Source organism: Natrix helvetica, assembly GCF_964273705.1.
Source record: "Natrix helvetica genome assembly, chromosome: 3".
In the NCBI taxonomy this organism is placed as follows: domain Eukaryota; kingdom Metazoa; phylum Chordata; class Lepidosauria; order Squamata; family Natricidae; genus Natrix; species Natrix helvetica.
The window spans coordinates 154,576,621-154,592,279 of NC_138549.1; the positions used below are offsets into that span (position 1 = coordinate 154,576,621).

The 15,659-nt window shown below is 42.9% G+C and overlaps 1 protein-coding gene across 1 annotated transcript in view; it reads left to right on the plus strand.

Annotated features, from left to right (window-relative positions):
* Positions 1-15,659, plus strand: part of SLC9A8 (solute carrier family 9 member A8) — a 70,573-nt gene that overhangs the window by 41,948 nt on the left and 12,966 nt on the right. The window contains exons 11-13 of the mRNA XM_081948365.1: positions 7,650-7,766; positions 11,108-11,190; positions 14,076-14,187. Of these exons, the coding sequence (XP_081804491.1) occupies positions 7,650-7,766; positions 11,108-11,190; positions 14,076-14,187 (312 nt within the window). The remainder of the gene's footprint in view (positions 1-7,649; positions 7,767-11,107; positions 11,191-14,075; positions 14,188-15,659) is intronic.

Below are 15,659 nucleotides of genomic sequence, written 5' to 3' on the forward strand. Positions count from 1 at the left end.
CCTTCAGGAAGCATGACAGGAAGGGTCAGGGCTCGTTCAGGAAACAGGCCTTTCGGGCACAGGAAGGTGCCCAGGCCTCCTCCTCTTCATATTCCTCCCAAAGACAGTTTAACCAGTCCTCTGACAGGTCCCAGGAACGAAACAACTTTTCTTCCAGGGGCAGACAATCCAATCAGGGGTCCTTTCGGAAGCCCTTTCGTGGGGGATCCCACAACCGTCAGTTTAGACGTGGGAAGTGACCGTCTGGGGTCTCCTCCCATCGGGGGCCGCCTGCAATTCTATGCAGACCGTTGGGAGGAAACAACCTCGGACAAGTGGGTCTTAAATACCATCAGGAGGGGTCTAACCTTGGAGTTTCTATCCTCTCCTCCGCGGACCTTTGTTCGCTGCCCACTATCCAAGAACCCTGTAAAGAGGGCTCTCATGCAGGCAGAGATAGATCATCTTCTGCAGATCAACGCAATAGAGACAGTTCCTCCAGAACAGGAAGGGAGGGGGTTCTATTCCATTCTCTTCCTGGTCCCCAAGAATTCAGGGGGGTGGAGGGCCATTTTAGATCTGAAGCGCCTGAACAGACATCTGGCCTACAAGCGCTTCAAAATGCAGTCTCTTCAGTCGATCCTAAGCTGCATGCGACAAGGGGATCTGCTCACCTCCATCGATCTCAAGGAGGCGTACCTGCATGTGCCCATCCATCCTGCACACAGGAAGTTCCTGCGCTTGTGTTACAACGGAAAGCACTTCCAATACAGGGCGCTTCCGTTCGGACTTTCTTCTGCACCCAGAACGTTCACGAAGCTTCTTGCAGCTGTGGCGGCCCACCTGCGCAAGCTTCCAGTCCGCCTGGAGTGCTATCTGGACGACATCATCATCCACTCAAGGACTCAGCAGCAAGCGGTGAGAGATGTAAACGTCACAGTTCACACCTTACAGGACCTCGGTTTTTCCGTAAACATGGAAAAAAGCAACCTGACCCCTGCCACACGCATACAACACCTGGGCGCCATAATAGACTCAGTATCTTGCCAGATGTCCCTGTCTCCGGAAAGAATCCGCAACCTCAGGAGCAGGATCCAGTCGTGTCGCAGGAACAGGTCCTGGCAGGTAGTGCAGCTATCCCAACTGTTAGGGATCATGATTTCTTGCCTCAACATAGTTCCCTGGGCACGTCTTCATGCAAGGGAACTGCAATGGTTCTTGCTTCCAATGCAAAGAGCAAAGATCAGCAACTCCACCAGGAAAGTTCGCATCCCACCAAGAGTGACTCGGTCTCTGAGTTGGTGGCAGTCTCGAGCAGTAGAGAAGGGCTGCCTATTCAGAGAACCCGACAGGATCGTGGTAACGACCGACGCCAGTCTCTACGGTTGGGGGGCGCATTGCCAAGGTCAGCTGGCGCAAGGCAGGTGGTCCAGCGCGGAGGCAGCCCGGAGCATCAATTGGCTAGAACTCAGGGCAGCCTGGCTTGCGCTGAGGAGATTTGCAGAACAGCTGAAGGGGCACCACGTTCTGCTACTGACCGACAATGTGGCCACAAAGGCTCACGTGAACCGACAAGGAGGGACCCACTCCAAAAGACTCATGTCAGAGGCGGAGGCCATAGGACGATGGGCAGAGATCCACTTAGCGTCGCTGAGGGCGGATCACATCTCCGGAACCAGCAATGTAAGTGCGGATTGGTTGAGCCGTCAGACCATCGACAACTCGGAGTGGCAACTTCATCCGGACCTGTTCGCACAGGTGGTAAGGAGGTTTGGTCTCCCACAGGTCGACCTGTTTGCCTCGGCGGCAAACACACAGCTCCAGCGGTTCTTCTCCCGCTACAAGTCAGCACAAGCAGAGGGGACAGATGCCCTGAGGTCCTGCTGGCCTCCAGGGCTTCTATACGCGTTTCCGCCCCTCCCTCTGATCCCGCAGGTGATCTACAAGCTGCTGAAGGAGGGGGCAGAGCTCATTCTGGTGGCTCCACATTGGCCCAGGAGATCCTGGTTCGCGGACCTGGTCGATCTGTCTGTGGAGCAACCGTGGAAAATTCCTCCAGACCAGGTATCCTTGCGTCAAGGGGCCATCAACCATCCAGAGCCCCAATGGTTGCAGTTAGCCGTCTGGCACTTGAGGGGCAGCTCCTGAAGGACCAGAGCCTCTCAGACAACGTCATTAAAACCATCCAAGCTTCCAGACGTCCGGCCACTACTCACATTTATGACGCGACTTGGGCTGCCTTTTCTTCCTGGTGCAGCAAACGGGACATTGACAGTGTGGAAGCGTCCATCCCTCAGTTATTGGACTTCCTACAAGAGGGCTTGGACAAAGGACTGGCACCAGCCACTCTCAGGCGCCAGGTTGCTGCATTATCCACCATCTTAGCCAGACACCAACTTCAATCCCTGAGTCACCATCCTCAGGTCAAGAGCTTCTTGAAGGGGGCCTACAACATCCGACCCCAGGTGGTGCACAGGTACCCGACCTGGAACCTACCCTTTGTCCTGCAGGCATTGACAGCGGCTCCCTTCGAACCTTTGAGGAAGGTATCTCTTCGACATCTGACTCTTAAGACTGCCTTCCTCATAGCCATTACTTCAGCCAGAAGGGTATCTGAGATTGCGGCCTTCTCGGCCAAGGAAGAGCTGTGCATCATCCACCCAGACAGGGTCATCCTACGGTTAGACCCCACCTTCATGCCAAAGGTGAATTCTCATTTTCACAGGTCTCAGGAGGTTATCCTCCCGAATTTCTGTCCCAGCCCTCAACACTCCAAGGAGCGCAGGTGGCACAAATTGGACGTGCGAAGGGCAGTCCGCATTTACCTGAAACGAACTAAGGACATCAGGCGCTCCGAGGCCGCCTTTGTGTCTTTTCAACCAGGCTCGCTGGGTCGCAAGGTGTCATCTTCAACCATAGGTCGGTGGCTGCGAGCTTGCATTAAGATGACATATGACCTTCAGGGCAAGCCGGTTCCACCTCGTGTAACGGCACATTCCACCAGAAGTGCGGCCATGACCGCGGCCTGGGCGACTCAAGCATCTATTCTGGACATTTGCAGAGCGGCCACGTGGGCGTCTCCCACGGCTTTCATTAGAAACTACAAGATCGATTCCTTTGCCTCTGCCGAAGCCTCTTTTGGCCGTAGAGTATTACAGAAGGTTATTGAGGCTCCGGACAATGTCACTTCTTCCCGCCCTGGGACACAATAGCTTGGGCATGTCCCATCCTTGGACTCTCCAAGCAGCGCTATGGAGAATGACCGTTGTCTTACCTGAACGGTCGTTCTCATGGCGCTGCGGAGAGTACAAGACCCACCCAGGGTGATTGTTTAGCTCCGAGATTGTATCTTTACACAGGTGTGAGCTGAGGACGTCTTCGTCGGACAAGACCTCGTTTTTAAAACTGAGCCAGAAGAGGCAAAGGAGGCGTGGCCAGAGGGGAAAAATCTACTCAGTCCATGGGCAAACAGGCTGTGTTAACCCATCCTTGTACTCTCCGCAGCGCCATGAGAACGACCGTTCAGGTAAGACAACGGTCATTCTGGTACACTACAGTACCCAGAACTGGACATAATTGATCAAATGAAGAATAATTAGAACAAAATCCAGTTTAGTTCCTGTGATTTGGACACAATGTTTATGTTAATATAATCCCAAGATTATGTTGGCCTTTTAGGTGCTATGTTCAGTTAATGGTCCAAAAGTATTCCTAGATCCTTCTGACACACATTGCCACCAAATCAATCGGTATTTGACTTTTTATATGCATATGGAGGTTCTTGTTTTTCTCACGGATGAGCATTTTTCCATTGATTATGGTTCAGTTTTTATTTTCATAGAGGTCATTTCGAATTGTAGTTTTGATTTCTAAGATATTAACCAAATATCCTAGCTTGATGTCATCTAAACATTTGAGAAGCAGTTCTTCTGTATCCTACAAAGATGTTAATTGGGCACATAATCCTGGTGAGACTTTATTCATACTTTTCTTTGGGATAATGCAGAACCAGTTGAAGCAGCTTTTTAAAGTAATAGTTTATGGTTTAGTTTGAAGCCTGAATCCAGGTAGTATATTGGTCAGAAAATTACACCCAATCCAAGACAATGTTGGGTTTGTTTATTTAAGAGTTGTCAAAGAAGGCTCTTTCCAGGCCTCCCATACAGGATATTTTCTTGTGATCACCTGAGTCATTGGTGGTCTTCTCTGGAATAGCGTTCCCCTAGAGATTAAATTGACACTGACCTTTGCGTTTTCCGTAAACAGTTAAGACTTGTCTTTTTCAGGTAGCCCTGGCATCTAATGTGTTGAATTTGACCTTCCTGCAGAGAAAAGTTGTTTTTAATCTTACTATTGAACTCAGGCATGTAAGCTGCTCAGAGCCAGTTTGCAATTGAAGCAGCATAAAAGCCTGGAAACTAAGCTAAAATAAAATTGTACTAAGCTTGGATTTAAAAATACTGTTCAGTTGTGGATTAAAGAAAGAAAAGCCTGGAGGTTAGTGAGAATCCGGGTACATAAACCTTTTGCACTGCACTGTATTTGGTTTGTATTTTTGTATTTTTGTAGTTGGAATGTTTACTTCAGTAATGTATGCAGGTAGAAAAATAGGTAGTTACTTTAATTGGATACACTACTATAGCAGTATATCAACCTTTTTGAACTAGAAATGAAGAAAAGCGATCTGGAAAGTGTATCAAATTGCTTGGACTGGAAGAGGAGAAAAGGAAGAAGAAGACGACAATTTTGAAGGACCAAAGTTTTCTCACAATCAGAAACAACCTCTTTTGCACAGAATGCTAGTGTGGTTATTTTAGTAACACACTGTACATTATTTTAGAGTCTGTGATAATAGACAAAGGTTTCTACAAAGGTTTAGGGATGTTGTGATTTGGCCTCAGTTAAAAGAGATTTACTATGATACTTTGTAGAAAGCAAGATTTTACAATTAACTATTTGTGTTTATGGTTTGAAGCATTCTTATATATTCGCAGGTGCAAGGAGAACTTGGTCCCAAATATGCCTCTCCCTAAGTACACCATGCCTCTCATTAATCTCAAACATCTCACAGAATGAAACAAATGTGGTCCTACAAGTAGCTGTTTGTCCCTTGCTTTTCTAGTTGTTGCTGTATCATTGGTTAAGAATGACAACTGTAAAGTCTAAGCATATTTGTATGCCTGCTGATTTTACTAGAAAGCATCTGTTTTGATAGCTATAACCACTTTTGTCCAATTATGCTAGCACTTGCAACTTTGTGTATGCAACTCAGAGTGGATTTTACAGCTGTTCTCTAGTCCTGAAGTAACCTCTGGGGAGCCAATGCTTTTTTTTTTTTTTTTTTAATATAGTCGTTTCATTCCAAATAACATCTTGGGTATTGTAATGGAACTAGTAATTAAAATTCTGGAGCACTTTCGCTAATAGGATCATAATCATTCAATGGAATATTAGATTTAAATTGGATAAAATGAATTATGTAATGCAGCAACTAAAAGGATTATGATGAGTTTGAGGTTCACTGAATCTGTCAGCTGTTATCAGATCACTGTTGTATTCTCATTTTGTAGCGGCTTTGCCATCTCTCTTTATTGGTATAATATCAAATACAACTTCTTCATTTTCTATGCATGAAACTTGTTTTTGTACTCTGGGAATAAACAAACAGCAGTGTCAAATGACATCCACTTGGGATCTGGTAGTATGATCCATATGATGCTGGTTCCATGGAATCTCCATTCAGTCTCTATAGCATTGGAGTAGCTTGAATATTTTCTTCTAGCCCTGAACAGAATATATAGAAAATACATATTTTATTATTATTATTATTATTATTATTATTATTATTATTATTATTATTATTATTATTATTATTATTATTATTATTATTATTATTATTATTTAATGCTTCTAGACCGCCCCCTCTCCCGCAAGGGACTCGGGGCGGTGTACAGTTCATACAAAATATAACAGGATACAATAAAATTAAATTAAATATGTACAGTTGACAATTGACATGGAGGAGGTTAAAATGTAGTTAAAAGAACTGTACAAAGCAGATATAAAATAAATTCAAACCCCTAAAAACAAATACAGTAAATTAAAAAACCCCTAAAATAACCAGATATAATACATTTGCCAGGAGGGACAGTTGAATTATGCCAGGCCTGCTAGTCGGAACAGGTGGGTCTTCAGTTTTTGCCGGAAGGAGCGGAGGTCAGAAGTGGTTCTAATGTCGGGAGGGAGGTCATTCCAGAGGGTTGGGCCCATCACAGAGAAGGCCCTACTCCTCGGTGTCGCCCGCTGGCATTGCCTAGTGGACGGCACCAGGAGAAGTCCCTCCCTGTGTGAGCGTATTGGCCGCAGGGATGTATGTGGGAGGATGCGATCCCGCAAGTAACTAGGTCCCGTGCCATGGAGCGCTTTAAAGATGGTAATCAGCACCTTGAAATATGAAGTAAAGTAATAGCTTTAGATCATTCCCCTCAATAAATCAAGTATAAAGTTTTTGAATTATTTGTTTAATTGGGTTCTCTATCTAGTTTTAGGACTTGTGTGGAGAACAGATCATCTTTCAGGTTATATTTTTATAGCAGTAACACTGAGACTTATATACCACCTCATAGTGCTCTACTGCACTCTCTGAGCAGTTTACCATGTCAACCTATTGTCCCCAACAATCTGAGTCCACATTTGGCGACCTCAGAAAGATGGAGGGCTAAGTCAGCCTTGAGCCTATGAGAATTGAACTCCAGATTGTGGGCAGAATTAGCCTACAATACTGCATTCTAACCAGTGCATCACCAGATCTCCTGCATATTTATGCAGAAATATTGAAACTTTTAAAGGTTTAAAGGTAAACTATTAAGCTCTACTGTATCAGAAATATCCAATTATTCAGTGTGTTAGAGTAATAGTAAGTAGTTGTAGCCCTCAATCATATGGGAGTGTGGGTATAACTTGGAAGAGGAGAATATAGACTTCTTTTGGAGCTGAAATTAAATAGATGTGAGAAGAAGGTTGGTCGCAGAGGCCTTTTTAATCCTAGCATTATTTTCCTGCAAATATTACCACATTCCCTATATTGAAAGAGTGAGAATATTGTTTATGATTAAACCAATATCTATAATCTATGGTTAAGTCTTAGTTTGGCTATTCTCCTTTATATATACTACGTTGTTTTTCTGATAACTGGAATTATGTAATTTGGAGGGTAATTATTTTGTAATTTCTAGGGTTGGGTCTTTATTTACAGTAGAAAAATATGGACTTGATATTTCACGTAGAGTAGCAATAATCATCAGACTTAAGTGAAAGCACTTAATCCCAGTGCAAATAGAAAACTCCTGTGTAAGCAGTCCACGTCCTTCCAAGGTACCAAGCTGTCCCCTAATTTTGAAGTATATTGTGAAAATACTGCATATGCATATTTAGATGCTTTTGTTCCTTCAGCAGTTGAGCCAAAGTGTTGAGCTATTCTGGGCAGCTGGCCCAACTCATGTTGTTGAATTGTCCAATGCTAGACCCGAGCTTCCAATCTGAATCACTACCTTTCCCATTCTTGTGCTGCAGAACAGTTCTGATTATTTATTGGATTGCAATTAGTACAGTTTAAGGAAAAACCTGATTTTATATATAGGTATATCTAATAGTGATTTTTTTTCTTCCAGGTATCATGGCTATCTTGTTTTCCGGCATTGTAATGTCTCACTACACCCATCATAATCTTTCTCCGGTTACACAGATCCTAATGCAGCAGACTCTGAGAACTGTTGCATTCATGTGTGGTAGGTGCTGTCCATTGCTTGGATTCTTACTATCAAAGCAGACTTTTCCAAATGCTTCTGATTATCATGCCAGTTTTTGCAATGGCAATCTACTACATAAGTGAAATACTTTAATTTAAACAACAAATATGTTTCAATTATGATTACGCATTTTTATCCTGGCAGTTGACCAGGAACTATGGTCAATGGAGTTGAGAGCTATCTCTACAGGTGTTTCTTAATTACCATCCTTTTAGTGACCATTGCAACAGAACTGAAAAAGTGGACTTACGACTGGTCTTTGCACCATTGCAGCATCTCCACAATCATGTAATCGAAATTCAGGCACTTCAATCATAATAGAGCTGTAAGGGACCTTGGAAGTCTTCTAGTCCAGCCCCCTGCTTAAGCAGGAGATGCTATACTATTTCAGACAAATGGCTGTCCAGTCTCTTCTTAAAGACATCCAGTTATGAAGCACCAACAACTTCTGAAGGCAAGACGTTCCACTGGTTAATTGTCCTCACTCTTAGGAAGTTTCTCCTAAATTCCAGGTTGCTTCTCTCCTTGATTAGTTTCCATCCATTGTTTTGTGTCCTCCTTTCAGGTGCTTGGGAAAATGAATTGACCCCCTTGGCAAATGACACGCATGTATAATGACTACAGGTTATTGATTGCAATTTGTGACTTTCTCAGCTGGTTCCTGCAACCAATGTCAATGGGAGAAACTGGGTTTGCTTAACAATCCATGATTCTTTTAACAACTGCAGTGATTCGCTTAACAACTGTAGCAAAAAAAAGTTGTAAAATCAAACACTTAACAACTGCTTTGCTTAGCAATGGAAATTCCAGTCCCTATTGGGGTTATAAGCCAAAGCCTACTTTTATTGTAATCAGTAAATTGTTATTGACCATATTGATTGGATTCATATTATTACCTATACTTTATAGGAAAAGGTGGCCCATTCTCATCAAGTCATCAAATAATGTATGTGCCAATAAATTGCATATAATATAGAATGTTTTTTTTTAATTGCAGTGTTGAGGCACAGGAATTGGCAGTAGGTTAACATCAGCTTATGGATCAAATCAAAATATTTTTTTCTTGTCCATGTTTGAGGGAAACTTGCAATTCTACAGGTGTGGCTGAAGTATAGTAAACCTGCACTCATCCAGGTCAATAATGAAAGAATTCGTGAAATGTGTCAGCAATACCTGCAAGATTGGGGAGTATCTGTCTGGAAGATGCCTATCAGTTCCTGGTGTCTTTTTCCTGTGAGGACGAACTCATTCTTGAGTTCCTCCTCCCTCATCTGGTCTAATGTCTCAGGGATGTCAAACGTGCGGCCCGCAGACTGGATGTATCACGTGCTGGCCACACCCATCCCCGGTTTAGTGAAGGGAGAAAAGTTGTGATATGTCACATGACGACAATGCGATTCAGTGCATTTGACACCCCTGTCTCAGATGCTCCTGGCCAGATAAATGTATTTTAAAAAATAGTTTTGAAGGTTGCAGCGTATATCTCAGCAGATGGCAGCACCTTGCTTTCCTTGCTTTGGTTCAGAAGGAGATTTTACATTGCGACTTTTGTATAACTATTCAGACATTTGATAGGCCCCATTTGATCCAACAGGACTCCCAACTAAGCATGCATACCATCGCAGCTTTAAACATTACAATTTGTAATCACTGATTGATCCATTTTTTTGTGATTTCAAAGACATTCAGAATGTGAATTATGGGTAAGAGGAAGCAGAGCTGTTTCTTTAATGGTGGGAGCATTTCTTCACCTCAATTCTCAGAACAGACCTACTAATATAGAGTCTGCCAAGCAGAAAAGTCACCTTTACTGACAAGGGGGATAAAATGTGCTGTAAATCTTGTCCTCCTTTCTCCTCCAAGCTCTGGCTAAGTCTTGCCACAAGATTAATAACAAAATGGATTTCTTTGACTTTTTTTCTTGCCTCCAGGGTACTTTTAGATGATAGAGAGGCAACATGCCTTCATTTCCATTAAAGGATTATGGATACAGTAGGAGGAAGCTATTTGAAAAGGGGGCAAATTACAGGCAATATATTCATGTGGTTCTCTATACTCTGTCCTTTTGTTAGCTGGCATTTGTTTTTAAATGTATTTATTATTTAGAAGATATCAAGCTAAACACAGTATTAATGATAGGGCCAGAGGTGGGAAAAAAATCTTACAATTTTATGGATGCAGAATCTGAGGCAGTGCCACACAAAAAAAGATAATGCAAGCACAAAACCTGAATTGCTAGACTAGATCACATTTTCACTGATCCTTTCTTTACTTGTGTTCTTTCACAATAGCTAGCTAGGTACTAACAGGAGACACATGACCAGAACATGTGGGAAACAGACTTGTGGTTTGTCCCGTCATTAAGGGTGCTGCTTGTCTTTCACTGAGCTATTAAAGCTAAATTAATATTGGGTCTGAATATTGCTTTCTGATGTTTAAAATGCAGGGGCACTGAAGGTTGAACATCTGTTAAGAGAGGAAAAGAGGAAATAGCTGCGGGAAACAGGAGATCCTGAAAAAATGTATACTTTGCTGGCAAGACAAATCATACTGCAATATTTTGTTGCAGGCCCCAATCATCACTGTTAGCCAGTTACATGTTGTGTGTGTGTGTTTTTTTAGTCTTTTATCTTTGTAGAGTATGTGCTCCATTGCTAAACTTTATGCAGCAAATGCTAGGTTTTAATAGAACCCTGCTGAAGAAGCTAAGTTTCTGTTGGACTAGGCCCAGACCTTCTGAAAGCAATAACTCATTGAGAGAAGAATCTCCTAGTCCAGGGGTGTCAAACTCTTTCATTGAGGGCCGCATCAGGGTTGTGTTTGACCTCGGGGTGGGGGGCATAGCCAGGGTGGGTGTAGCCTGTGGTGGCCTGAGCACTGTGCCAGAGAAAATGGACTCCCGAGCTCCATTTTTGGCTGCGACAGCCTTCTGCAACCCTCTGCCAGTGAAAATGGAGCTTGAGGTGGTGGCATGTGCGGCCCTCCTGAGCTCCATTTTCACTGGCAGAGGCACTGCGGGCCAGTCCTTCGCTGTTTCCAGGGCGTCCCTATGGGCCAGATCTAAGCACCCTGCGGGCCAGATATAACCCCCAGGCCTTGAGTTTGACACTCCTATCCTAGTCTGTCCTTTTCCTTTTGGAAGAAACAGGTTATGTATCTCGGCATTTTGAACATTTCTCTTTCTTTGTTATGTAATTTAGGAATGTAAGAGACTGTATCTGCTTCAAACATTTCACTGAAGTTTAAAAAAAATAAAAATAGGGACTTGAATGATCAGTGTGGTATTTTGTGAATACTCATTTCTGATTTTTCTCTTTCAGAAACATGTGTTTTTGCATTTCTGGGCCTGTCAATTTTTAGCTTTCCTCACAAGTTTGAAATGTCCTTTGTCATCTGGTGCATAGTAGGTATCAAATTATAGTAGAGTTTATTTGTTTCACCTGACCCCAATTCTGGCAAGAAGGGGTATATACTGTGTCCCAGAGAACTCCAATTTATTTATTATTTATTGCAACAATTTGCACGCTGCCTTCTTATTGGACTCTAGCTGGATTACAATATTAAAAACATTGCAATGTGTATGTATAATAACACAAACTAAACCACCTCTTCCTTCACTGGAGACAATAACGTTCTAAAGGAGCTATGAAAATGACTCTTAAAAGTCAATTTAGGTTCTTCTGCAAGAGCCAATGGGTGCATAGGACGTTTTTTTGTCATTGGACACTGTCTTCATGGTGAACAGTGGTCAATTTTGAGGTTAAAGGGCTTGTACACTATATAATAGTCACTGTTACCCAGGATGTTCATTGATTTGCATAGCAGTCTTAAAACTTAAGAGGAGGGGTGAGCTTTGTAACTCTGACATTGAACTGCATGTATCCCTATAACAACATTTGATAATTTTAAGCGTTAAATTCTTTTAAAACTTTGGGTTAATGTAGACTAGCATAGTTCTTCTCCTGACATGTTAGTATTCAGCAAACTCCGGTCAGTTACAAGGATCTTTGTGTTTCCACTTTATTTATTATTCATTCTGAGGCAGCCAAGGCGAGAAAGAAATGCCTCAGTAGAGGGGGCTAATTGCTAGGTGAGTGCAAACACTACCTCATAGAATCAGGCTAATATTAATTTGATCTAGCATTTTACTTCCACTCATAAGGAATTAAGTGTAAACTCATAAATAATGAGTAAAAGTGATGTTGCATTTATTTACCTTACATATTCTATTTACCTATTTCAATTTATATAGTCACCAATCTCAAAGGCATGATGCTGAGCAGCTCACAGCATTTAAAATATGATACAGGCTCTCAACTTACAATGTTTTGTTTAGTGACCTTTTGAAGTTACCGTGTTTCAACGAAAATAAGACAGGGTCTTATTTTCTTTTGACCCCCGAAATAAGCACTTGGCCTTATTTTTGGGGAGGGCTTATTATTTTTAAGGTAATACAATACAATACAATAGTAGAGTTGGTGAGCATGGCCACCTCGTGGCTGCTGCTGTGTTGCAATATTTTCGGGAAGGGCTTATTTTCAGGGGAGGGCTTATTTCAGCCCATGCACTCAAAAGCCCGATTGTGCTTATTATCCAGGGAGGTCTTATTTTCAGGGAAACAGGGTACAAAGACACTGAAAAAAAAAGACTTGTGACATTTTTCACACTTACAATCGTCGCAGCATCCTCGTGGGCATGTGATCAAAATTCAGACATTTGGCAAATGACTCATATTTATAACGGTTGCAGTGTCCTGGGGTCATGTGATCATGTGACCTTTTGACAAGCAAAGGCAACGCGGAAGCCAGATTCACTTAACAATCCTGTTACTCCTAACAACTACAGTGATTCACTGAACAACTGTGGCAAGAAAGGTCATAAAATGGGGCAAAACTCACTTAACTATCTTGCTTAGCGGTAGAAATGTTGAGCTCCATTGTGGTCATAAGTTGACGGCTATCTGTATAAAACACCCAGAATTAAAGAAATTCAGCTCTTTTGAACTGAATAGAACCTGATTTGAATTTGCTCCTTTTCTTCCCTCTCTTACATAGTATGCTCTCATGCAAGTTTGTTTGAGGGTTAAGACCTTCTGTTTTTATTTGTTGTCAACTGAATTTACAGTGGACTAGAGCCTTAGCTTAATAATTCCTTAACCATGCTTTAAGCTTTCTGTCGTAGTCAGGAGCCATTATAAAGTAGCACATTGAGGTCTATGGAGATTATCAGTCATCCAGGTCATGGTTGTCCCAAAGGTGCTTTTTCAAGAGGCAACTGGATTTTCTGAGTTTTCTGCTTCTTCAGAGCTGAAGAAGCTTCTTGGATGAGAAGCAAAACGTCTCCAAAGAAAAACCAGAAAGTCCAGTTGCCTCTTGAAAAGGCACCTTTGGGATAGCAAATTCAGGGTTTGCCCCTCCCCAAATAAGAATAAAATAAAAGATAAGCATAGATATATAAGGAATGCAACATAACTGAGAAAAGAAAAATGAGTAGGTTCCTAAGCTCAACCCATAAAGTCCTGTTGAATCTGACCAAGGGCTACCTAAACTAGCATTCTGTTTCTAGATTAGCCCTAGATCCATGAAGGTGAACCTATGGCACGCATGCCACAGGTGGCGCATGGACCCATTTCTGAGGGCACGCGAGGTGTTGCCCTGTCAGTTCCTCTGTGCATGCGTGCACTGGCCAGCTGATTTCAGCCATGATTTTCAGACGTCCGGTTTGTGCGTTGGGTTGTTTTTCGCCCTCCGGAGGCTTCAGGGCAAACCTCCTGAAGCCTCTGGAGGGAGAAAAACAGTCCAATGGACAACCCAGAAGTCAATTCCCGAACTTCCAGTTTGCATGTTGGGGTGTTTTTCACCCTTCAGGCAGTTCCCCTGAAGCCTTTGGAGGATGAAAAATGGACCTAGCGGGCCAAGTTGGAAAATGGGCCATTTCTGGCCTCTGGAAGGCCGTTTTCGCCTTCCCCAGGCTCTAGAAAGCCTCTGGATCCTGGAGAGGACGAGAAATGGCTCCACCGTGCCATCATGTGCCAAAAGCTGGGGGGAGGTCGAGTGGGGTCACATGGGTAGGGGGAGGGCACATAGAATTATGGGTGTGAGCACACCCGTGCATGACCCCCACCCCCGGCGCTCCCTCCCATTTTTGGCACGCGATAGCAAAAAGGTTAGCCATCACTGTCCTAGATGCTAATATAAGGGTGACTTGTGAAGAGGTTATGAATCCCAGTCCCCGTTTTCCATTGTTACTTCTCTTATTAAAAGCTCAATTTTGCTTCTTTTTTGACAGGTGCTTGTTCTTTTTGGTAGAGCAGTCAATATTTTCCCCCTCTCTTATTTGCTCAATTTCTTCCGTGATCACAAGATCACTCCGAAAATGATGTTCATCATGTGGTTTAGTGGTAAGTTTTTCTCATTTTCATTCTTGGGCATTGTTCTATATAGCATCGTAATTGTTGACTGGGTCTTCATAAGATCATGTTAAAACTATATGCTGAGTTTCTGCATAAGAAACTTTCATTTTCTCTATTTTTCACGGATCGATTGATTGCTATTTCCCACTACACAAAGGAATTGTCTCCAATTGTTCAGGAGAAAAAAATGTTTGGAATAGAGATAAATCTTTCACTGCACATTTCTAATACTGCATTGGCTGTTTTGCATAAAATAGGAAGTAATTCAGCTTTCCCCCTCATGATCTTATCTAGATGTATTGTAAAACTCAGCAGCACTTTTTCATGTGGCTGTTGACAAAAATAGGATTGCCAACGTCCGATGATGGATATGGCACAAGAAGAAGTATTGTAAAAACAATTTCTATATTGTCCTAGCAAATTTTCAAAAATAGCTGGGAATTCAGAATTTCGAGCTCAAGAATATGGAATTTCAAGGAGGGAAAAATCTAATGAGAATGACTTCTGCTGGTCTAAGATGGAACTTTTATCCCAAGTCATACATAGATATATGATCACTCATGAGCCACATGATATCTTTAAAGCCACATGTTGTCTTTTTCTCAAGCCCACCATCATTCTTCTCCTATACCTCCTTAGCCATTGATAGCATGTGAAAGGATACATTTCCCTCCCAGGTTTTGCCCAGCACACAAACACTTTATCTTGGCAGGCAGTTGGAAATTCAGGTTAAATGGAGAAAGGGCTGCCTGGGAGGTAGATAGCTCTGCATTTATGTGTCAGTATATTTGCATATAAGTTTATTTCCAGTCCATTGCTGAATGCCACCTAGAGCCATTAGGGCAAAAAGACTTCCCATCTCTGGAGAAGATTGATCTTGGGTATAGAAGAAACAAAAGACTAAAGCACTATAAGGCAACCTTAGATTTCAGTGGTGATGAGCACAGTGGAGGAATGAATGGTTTTGAAGGTAGAAGTAATATAGCTTTGTGCCAATAAATACTTCACTGCAAGCAATTTTCCGGAGCGAGGGACAGGAGGCTCTAGTGGATGGTATTGTCATGCCCATTTGGCTACGAGACTGGGATGAAGCTGATGACACGCCTCTGTGCTCCACCCTTTCTTCTCCAGTTCATCTCAGTCCGGCCAAATAACGAGACCTATTTTAAACTTCTCCTTTTTTATCTACTGGAACCTCCTTGCCTCTGCAGCCTCTGTGAATAGCTCTCTGCTCTAGCCTGTAAGTAGCTCTAGGTGGTTTCCTTCTTAGCCACCAGGGAATGTTACTTTGTATCCCTGGGATCGGAGAGAGCGCTAGAGGTTGCAGCGGCCATTTCCGGCATCATCAAAAACATGGCACCGATTCCCAGGGCTTTTGGTGATTGGGAGGCTTGAGGCTCGGGATTTCCAGCCCCACGGCCTCCCATCGCTCCAATTCAACAGAGGACGACTTTGGCGGC